The 9,991-nt window shown below is 41.3% G+C and overlaps 1 gene segment (V, D, J or C); it reads right to left on the bottom strand.

The window, feature by feature from the left end:
- Positions 1–252: 252 nt before the first annotated feature.
- LOC114007427 (immunoglobulin lambda variable 9-49-like) lies at positions 253–9,087 on the bottom strand. The segment is given in 2 exon segments: positions 253–492; positions 8,953–9,087. Coding segments are annotated over 2 exon segments (375 nt in total).
- Between the last annotated feature and the right edge of the window lie 904 nt (positions 9,088–9,991).

The following is a 9,991-nucleotide window of genomic DNA, read 5'->3' as shown; positions in this document are numbered from 1 at the left end:
CTCCATCAGGGTAGAGGGTTGGCAACAACCCTGCGTGTCCACACACAAAACTAAGGTAGAAATGTCCTGAGAAAGTATGTACATGTAGGCGACCAGCTGCCTGTGGGGAGGGAAGTGGGCTCAGGGCCACTCAGACAGGAGTTTTTGGTCTCACTTCCCCTCCACCTGTGTCACTGTGGGTTACACGTTGCTGCTACCACTGCCATGGTTCACTCCACAGTGGTAGTCACTCTCATCATCTTCCTGGAGGTTCTAGATGGTCAGGAACCGATCCAGGCCAGAGCCTGAACCTGAGAAGCGATCAAGGATTCCATCCCCTTTGGATCCTGAAATACCACTAGTGCCTACTCGCATCACAAACCTGGGGCCCTTCCCTGGGCTCTGCTGGTACCAGTCTACATCGTAGTTGCTGTAGCCACTGCTCAGGGCGCAAGTGAGTGTGACTGCTTGTCCCAGGGAGGCAGATGCAGTAGGTGGCTGAGTCAGAGCAGGCTGAGAGAGAGACCGTGGAAACAAAGATCCTCATTAGGGCTTCAAGGAGAGGGAGAGCCAGTGAACTGTTGTATGAGCAAGAACAGGGATGGAGTTAGGGGACTGGAGGTGGAAAACCCTATGGAGGCATTGCCCACTGCCCACCCTGACCTGTGAGGAGAGTGAGGAGAGTGAAGAGCAGAGGAGCCCAGGCCATGGTCAGGATCCCAGTGCTGGATAGTTCAGGTCATCAGCTGAGCAGGGCTCCTGAGCCTCTTATCCCCTCAGCACAGGACTGGGCTGGACACAACCCTGTCTGCAAACACTCCATGCAAATCTGCTTCCCACAGAATGTGGGTCTAACTTGCTCAGGGAGCTCAGAGTGAGCTGTTTTACATGATTCCCAGGGTTTGTCTCCCCCTACTGGCCCAAGTAGTGACTATAACCCTCAAGGCTCAGAGAAGCCTCTCTTGGTCTCTGAGTCACAGTCTGTTGGTGGAGCCCAAGTGCATGTACTGGGAAGTCCTCAGATTCTACTTCCACTGTCTCAGTCACTGTCTGCAGTGCTTTTGTCTGTCTGGTGTCCACAGTAGAATGCATCTACTGAAACACTTAATCCTGGAGCCTGCCCAAGGAATATGGTCAAACTTTGTTCTCAGAAGAACAGAGTAGTTCAGCTCATATTCTACAGTAACCAATAATGTGTCCATGCAGGGCAGTCCCCATCATTGGCCCTGGGTGAGAGACCTTGTCCCTTCCTCAAGAATATTTAGGCCTTCACAGGAGACATTCTCCCCACATAACATCAGTTGATGCTTAGTGTTGTCACTGGGTCTCTAATTGCTTCCTAGAGAGGCCCTCTGGGCAAGTGAAAGGTCGCCATATGATGATGGTTTAACTGCAGATGTGTGGGTAGAATCTGACCCTGAGCACAAGGAAATGTAAATAAGAATGTTATAAGAAGCAACTTACATTCGATTTCATTGTCCAAATTTGAAGCTCCCTTCATATACTGAGGGCCTGAATAACAAAGTCATTGTGATGGTTCCATTTGCATTACTTTGGAAATAAATATCAGTTCAATTTTACCATTCTCTCTCTCTCTCTCTCTCTCTCTCTCCCCTCTCTGTCTTCCCCAGTCCAGTCTCTGCCTCCCTCCCTCGCTCTCCTCGCCTCAATCTACTCTAGATGAGTAAACGACACTAGGTTGAAAGTCCTGCCAGTGTCTTTTCTTTTCAGCTGCCGCTTTTCCGTATTTTCAGGATGCAGGTACTGAGTCCCCCAGCTAGTCCCTGCATTGGGTCCAGGTTACGTTCCTTCAAACTTACCTCTGCGGGCAAGTTCACTGCGGACGCTAAGGTCTCCTTCCCTGGTGATGGGGCGTGGGGCTGCGATGATTTTATTTCACACCATCAATAAAAATTACCGTAATGTATATAGAAAGGTGCCGATTTCAAAGCCAGACTTAGTGAGGGCGGAAAAGTGGGCTCAAGTGAACTGAGCGTCCTTGGTCAATCACAGACCCTCTTTGTGCCTCCTTCGTAAAGGAGACGGTTAAGAAGATCATTTCTAAGGTGTTCTGCTCTAAAATGTCATGATCGCCAATGGCTAAGGTATTCTTGTATCAGTACAATACTCAGCTTACTACGATTTATTTACATCTAACAGGCACATTAAATCCATAGTCAAATGTCCCAAATTGTACTTGTCTACACTCACTATCATCTCAAGTCCCCCACGAGCTCTTGGAGAGGTGACATCAACCCCATCTGTCCAGACAACCTAAAAGCTCATTGGAATTAGCAGACCATACCCAGCATTAAGTGTATATCAAACCCTCACTGATGCTTCAAAGCCCAACTCCAGTGCCAAGTTCTCCAGGAAGTGTTTTCTCACCAGCCCCCATTTTTTTTAAATCACTCCTTCCTTTAGGCTTTGATGGTATCTCTACAGTAACACCTATTTCGTTCTGCTTTTTTTCTTGTTCTGTTTTAGTCATTAGTTGCTAGTCTATGACTTCTCAGATTATAGAACTATGTTGAATGCAAATGCTAACATTTTCTGTGTAAGAATTATTCTGTATGTATAGTATTTTGCACATACTAGTTCCTATTTTTTTTTTAAATAAGGAGGGGCAGATGTAATGATAGGGCTGAATTTTGACCAACTGGCTGTTCACAGGCTCAAGTCAGGCCACTTGAATTTGCCTAATACAGGCCATCTAGAAACTTCCCCTGGGTACCTAACAATAATATAAACTGACATCTGGAGTCACTTGTTACTTAAATAGTTTTGGAAAGAATAATGTCTAGCCAGTTGTGGCAATAGGCTTTTATTTGCAAAATGAAAGCTAATCAGCTCATCTCCCAAATACTTAATGGCTGTATTTATAAAAGTAATAAAATGTTTTTAAATCTATAGGATGAAAAGTGCTATGTAGATATTCAATGTTAGTTGTAGCTATAAAATGGACATAAATAGTATCTATAGATCAGTTTCTACCATCCACCTCATAATAACTTGACCAGTCTGTCTGGAAGGATGTAGAAGAACAAACTTTCAAAATAGAATTAACAGACCTATTCAAATATGAAACATATTACCTAGAAATGAAGCAGGGTCAGGTAAATCATTGAGATCTTTGCCATACAGAAGTTGGCCATGAATAAACAAAACTAAGAAGAGAATAAGGGAGAAAGAACCACAAAGTTTTTTTAAAAAGTGCATAAAAAACTAATGTTATGATAAAGCAATGCAATGAATGAAATCAAATAGATTGTTCACACAATTTAATCAAATGTCAAAGTAGCAGTTTGTACAGCAGCTACCTATCTTTTAGGCCCAAACTTTATACTTCCAAATCATTTTTAATCTGATGGGCATAGTCTTCCAGATTTGATTTAAGATCTAAAGCATCCCACTCCATTGCCAGGAAATCCATGTCTCTTGCCAATATTTTTCTAAGGTGAACCTTCCACAAAAATAAAATAAATTCTGTGCCCTCTTTACTGCACAGCTATATTTAACACCTTCTTCTCAGGGACACGACGACATCACATGCCATTTTGCACACATACGCTATTATTATAAGGTAGCCCTGGGTGTACTCGAGTGGTTTTTGAAAAATATGTCATTTTGGTTTCAGTGCCATTAGAATTTAGGAAAAAGTCAATATTTACCCAAAACAAAAGGACCTCAAATTAACAAAAAGCTGAATGTCTAATCAAATAGGATCACCAAACTTAAAATATTTTAGTAACTATTAAACTTCCTGACCAAAGGACCCTTTTCAAACCAATAAGGAATATACTAACATCCCCAAAGGCTTGACAATTTAGAAAAGAACATGAGCCATCCACTCACAGAATAAATATAAATGGTCAATAAATGTAAGGAAATATGTTTTGCCTATCGAAATACATAAAAACACATAAATAGGAGAGCCATCCTGCTTCATGTTTTGCCCATGACATTAGTTGAAATAGCCACAGGGTCTTACTATACAATTCTAATGAAAGTACATTGAGACAGGGACATCCCCCATGCTGGAGATGTACATTGAAATGATAGCCCTACAAAGATGGCTGGCACAAGTATTAACTGCTAGATGGTATATATCTGCAGTTAATTCATTATTTCTATTTATGGATATCTCTTCTACAAAAATAAGCAGAGGTAGAGACACAAATTGTTTTCAAGGATGAGCATCTCAGTCCTGTCATATAAGGGGAGAGGATATGTAGGTAGATATATTCAGAGTAATCTTGTTTTTCCCATACTCAATCATTGAAACCAGTAGTTATTCTGTTAGTGAAGGAAAAAGGTGGTTAAAACAGAAAATAATTGGACCAGCTGGTGATGTGATTAAGGCAGCAGGATCCCACAGGACCGCCCATGGTTTGTGTCCCAGACCTGGAAGCTTGAAAACCAAGTTGAGTATGTCCAAAATCCCAAGAGAAAAATGGAGGAGAAGGGATTATGGTGTGGTCATCCTCCTTGGGGAGTTATTTCTCACTTTCCCAGTCTATGTCTCTGTCCTTTGAGCACACATTCCTTACAACAAAAAACAATTTTTTGGTAGAGGTTTTTGCTATAGGGCATGTGCACTCACCAGACAGAGAGAGACAGTGAGACAGAAAGCGAGAAATCACCCACCCCACCCTCCAGGCGGGATGGCCACATCACAATCCCTTCTCCTCCATTCTCCTCTCAGGATCTTGGGCACTCACGCACACGCGCCTGGTGTGAGTTTAAGCCACCAAGTTCGGGACTCGATCCGCAGTTGACTACATGGGAGTCCAGTGACATAGCCATTACGTCAACTGCTGGCCCCACAAAAATCTTAAAAGTAAAAAAGTACTTTTCAAATGATACATACATACTATTTTAGCAAGCAATCATTTGGGCTTCAAGCAACAGAAACAAAACAAACAAAAAAGTAGCAATGACCTGAAAAAGATAAGAAGTTTCTTTCTTTCTCAACTGATGGTCCAAAGGTAGGTGGTTCAAGACAGGCATGATTCTCCAAAGCATCCAAACCAAAGGACACTTTGTGCTTTTTTTCTTAGTCATCTAAACCCTCTATTCCTAATTTCAGTTCTAGAATCATGCCTACATTTTAGTGAAAAAGAAAAAATGAAGGAGGAAGAGGAAAACGTACTTGCACCCAAGGACATTGTCCTACTCGTATCTACCGTCTCCCCGTTCATTCTACTCTTGGGTAGGAAATGTCAGCTCTTCTAGGCAGTCATGGGCCCAACTGAAAATCAGGATTCGTTCATGATTTAGCTCTCCTTCAGCCTATGACTTACCATTATTTACCAACTAGGGCTGCACTTTGCATGCAGTTGTCTTTCAGTATCCAAATAAACGTCCAGTGCACACATTTAACAATGCCACTTTCACATGAAATGACCTTCTGTTTCAACCAGGTATAAACATTCAAAAGATTTCAAATTACCGAGCTTTGCCATCAGGGACATTACACTAATACTGGATAGAATATCCACAGGCAGTTTGTATTTTAAACACTACTGGGCTGAATATGCAGACAAACCAAGGTAGTGAGGGTTAAATCACACCTGCAAACACAGCACTCAGACTCCTGGTAGGCTATGGCACGATAAGAATTTTTTTTTTTTTTTGGAGAGGTTTTTTTGCTAGAGAGCGCGTGCGCACACCAGACAGACAGAGAGACAGACAGAAAGTGAGAAATCACCCCCAGGGGGGATGGCCACGCCACAGTCCGTTCTCCATTCTCCTCTCAGGATCTTGGGCATGCACGCACACGCGCCCGGCGTGAGTTTTAAGCCACCGGGTCCAGGACGCGAACCACGGTCGACTACATGGGAGTCCAGTGACATAGCCATTAAGCTAACTGCTGGTACCCCAAGGCACGATAAGAATTTTAAGGGGTTTTAGGTTCACTAGAATAATGACTCAAATAAATTATATCGGCTACTAGAACATATTTATTCTTTGGGATAGTTTAATCATAAGAGTGCCCAGTGATCCTCTCTATTCCTTGGAATCATCCTCAAAGAATGATTTTGAAAAGACTAAAATCTTACCCAGATTTTATCCTCCTGTCAACTTGCTGTCTTTGAGTCCCTTCTTGCTTTAAGCAATTCACCCTTCTTTTTCAAACCAAAAAAGAGGACCTGTGTGTTCTATATTCCTAATGATCTGGAAGTGTATCTATAGATCTAGATCTCCTCCCAATTAAGTTATAAACTTTTTCCACATTACTGACTTTTTTCTTGCCAATCAAAGAGTCTTCTTAAAACGCCTTATTGTATCTTCTCAGATATTTGCATACATACATGCCCATTCTGGAGAATTGTGAAAGCTCCAAGCAGCGTTTTTTTAAGAGAGATTTTTGCTGTAGGCCACATGCACTCACCAGAGAGGCAGAGAGAGACAGAAAGCAAGAAATCCCCCCTCCCCAGGGAAAATGACCACACCACATTCCCTTCTCCTCCATTCTCCTCTCAGGATCTTGGGCATGCCGCACAAGTGCCCTGGTGTGAGTTTTAAGCCGTTGGGTCCAGGACTCAGACCACAGTTGACTACATGGGAGTCTAGCAACATAACCATTATGCCATCCACTGGTCCCAACAAGAATCTTTATTGTCCTGTACTTTTTCTCAGTTACCTCATCTTAGAACCCACAGTTAAAATTGCCTTTCCTATCTTCTCTTCAAGTTAGGTTCTATACCGAATGCTCGTAGCCACTTACTCTAAGCCTTGTGATAGAACACTGCTCTTGTAGAAGTCTTCAGCATTCACATAAACATAGTTGCATTGAAAGCATCACAGTATCTAGACTCTAGACTCTAGAAACATGAAATAATGAAAAACCTAACTTTTGTCTAAAGGTCCACCTCATCTAAAGGCAAAAACATTTGTACCTTACTAATGAAATTGTCATGGTCAACCAGAGACAATGATATCTGTCATTGTTTGAAAAAAAAAAATGGAAATGCAATTTTGGCTCCTTTGTAAAGCACTGCCTTTCTTCTGGCCTTTATTTTTCAGCCTTAATTCTTTAAGACTATAGTAGACATCAGAAGTGGATGCCTGACTCTTAATTACTCTCTAGTATCTAGGAATGATTGCTACACAGAATCAGGGGGATGTGTGTGTGAAGAGGCCTTGTCCGCACTATTTGGTCCTGTCTCTTGGCCACGTTTGATTAGCCTAGGCACAAAAACCACCGAGTCAAGTTTAGTTTCATTTTTTGTTTTTTAAGATTTTTGCCATAGGCAAGTGCACTTACCAGAGAGAAAGAGAGTTCCAGCAAGAGGGAAAACAAGAAATCACCCTCAAGGAGAAGGACTACGCCACAATTCCTTCTCCATTCTCCTCTCAGGATTTTGGGCATGCACATACATGTGCCTGGTGTGATTTTCAAGTCACCAGGTCAGGACTTGAACTGCAGTTGGCCATGTGAGATCCAGCACCTTAACCACCATGGCCCCCAAAACTGAGTCAGGTTTGGCTAATCTGAAATTTTCTTCAGTACTTTCTAGATGAGACTGTAAAAGGTTTCAATACATCTCAGATGGTGGAGAAGGCTCAGGAACTATTTGCAATGGGCTGAATGTTTGTGTCTTCTTAAATTCATGTGTTAAAATCTAAACCTATAATGTGGTTTTATAAAGTGGGGTTTTTGGGGGGCAATGAGGTCATGAAAGAGGAGCCTTCATATATGGACTTAGTGCTCTTATAAAAGTGACCTCAGCTAGCTCTTTTGCTCTTTCCACCGTGGGAATACACAAGAAGCTGGCAGCCTATAGTCCTGCAAAGGTCCCTCATGAGAACCAACCATGCCAGCACTCTCATCTCAAACTTCCAGCCGCCAGACTGTGCCAAATAGTTGTTTATAAGCCACCCAGACTATGGTATTTTGCTATAGCAACTCAAACTGACCATGACACTATTCATGGCCCCCTTTTCTGCTACACAGTGGTATCTGAACATGACTTGGTGCAGTATTTTCCTGAAGGATGCAGTCAGCTAAAACAAATACAGCTAGACATCATCAGAAATTCCCATTTCTTTTGCATCTATATTTAAACTCCAAAATTAGATATACGCAAGGGGAAAATTCTGAATGGATGTGCAGTACTGGTGCTAACAGGCAATAGGAAAGTAGGTTCCCCTCCTGGTGGCCTACTGGACTTCCTTAAGCCTGGAGCTCATGGAAGGATATTACATTTACTCTTCTGGGAATATCGGTTCCATTATCTTTGCGCTACTCCAACTTTGATGACATTCTCACTTCTGACATCTTCAAGCTTATGTTTCATCTCTATTCTTATAAATAACAAAATTAAAATGGTTGGGAAAAATAATGTTTCTTACCTACTTGGAAATTCAGTGCTCAAGTTCAAAGTAGAAACACAATAATGTTTGGTGAATGAAATAACTCAAGGTAAATATTATTTAATACATAAGATGTACTACTGAATACATAAGATGTTATGTATTAAATTATGTTTCATTCATATCAATATATCTACCAGCCAATTAAGTGTATAGACTAATACAATTTATCTATCTAAATGAAAGCTATCAAATTCAAGTTAGTCATCTTGACTGTGGGAGGCCACCGTTGTTCAGAACAAGTTAAACCTTTTGAGATCATTTCATATTATCCTGGCATGCTTTGGAATTGCTTTAAGATATTAGCCAATCTTATTCTTTTAAAGAATATTTAACTTTTTTTTGGGGGGGGGGTTACAGTTAATGGTTTGAAATCAACGGATAGAAAAATACTGGCATTAAAGAAATGAGATAGAGCTTGTAAATCATCTAATGATGTATCGAGTCAGAAAGCATTATTTTTTGTTCAAAATAAAGCATGACTAATTTTTTCTGTAGTTTAATTTTAGAAAATAACTTTTAGAACATTTTTAAAGTTAATTTATTTCTTGCATGAGTAGAGAGACAAGAGACAGAGGCAGAGTGATACAATACTGACAGGGTCTCGACTCTGCCATCCACCCCTAGCCTCCACCTCTGCAAGCCCCAGATCACAGCTACGCAAGTTCCTGGCATACTTGGTAGGTGAATCTGGACCTTTTCGTACGCTGCAGCCTTGTACAGTGTCATTTTATCACTGTGCTACCATCCAATGTACTCGACCAAAAGTGTTTTTTGTTTTTTAATAGAGATGTTTGCTATAGGGCAGGTGGACTTGCCAGAGAGACACAGAGACAGAAAATGAGAAATCACCCCTCAAGAGATGGCCACACTGCAATCCCTTCTCCTCCATTCAACTTTTGGGATGTTGTGCACACACGCACACATGCCCAGTGTGTTTTAAATCATCAAGTCTGGGACTCGAACCACTGTCGACTATATGCGAGTCCAGTGACTCACATTATTAATAATGATACTAAGATATAGAAAGTTATAGCTTGTTCAAAACTGAACATTCTGTAAAGTATACTTACTAGCCCTCCACCAACACAGACGGAAATCCTAAAAGCAGGTTTCAATCATGGTAAACCTCCTCTCTGGCTACAATTCATTCCATCAGAGAAAGGAGGAAAGAGGAGGGAGGTTCTTAGATTAGCAGGCTGATCAAATCTTTTCGAGGAAATTGCAATTGGGGCTGAGAGAATCATTATTTCTTGATCTGGCTAAGGCTATGTCAGCTCCCACGCTGTCTGAGACTCTTTCCTGCCATGTTGATTCAAGAATCAGAGATTTGCTCTTAATGGGAGACATGAACTATTATCAGTTAAACTTGCTTTTAGCCATCCAGCAGAAGTGCAAGGATATGAATCTGCAGAAAGAAGCTTAAAACACACACATAGAAGCCTACGTGAAATGTAGAAGAGATTTTGAATGGCTTTCCAGACGTACCCTCAGCTTATTTTTTTTTCTAAGATTCACTTACATTCTTGCACTTAGTTTCTGAAAAACAGGCCTTGCAGTGTTATGGTATATTCTCCTTTTCTTTTCTTTTCTCTTTTCTTTTCTTTCCTTTCTTTCTTTTTAAGATTATTTA

This window comes from Tupaia chinensis, unplaced genomic scaffold (genome assembly GCF_000334495.1).
Source record: "Tupaia chinensis unplaced genomic scaffold, TupChi_1.0 Scaffold000173_1, whole genome shotgun sequence".
In the NCBI taxonomy this organism is placed as follows: domain Eukaryota; kingdom Metazoa; phylum Chordata; class Mammalia; order Scandentia; family Tupaiidae; genus Tupaia; species Tupaia belangeri.
Note: the sequence above shows the minus strand (reverse complement) of the source record. Positions and strands in the feature narration are given on the sequence as shown.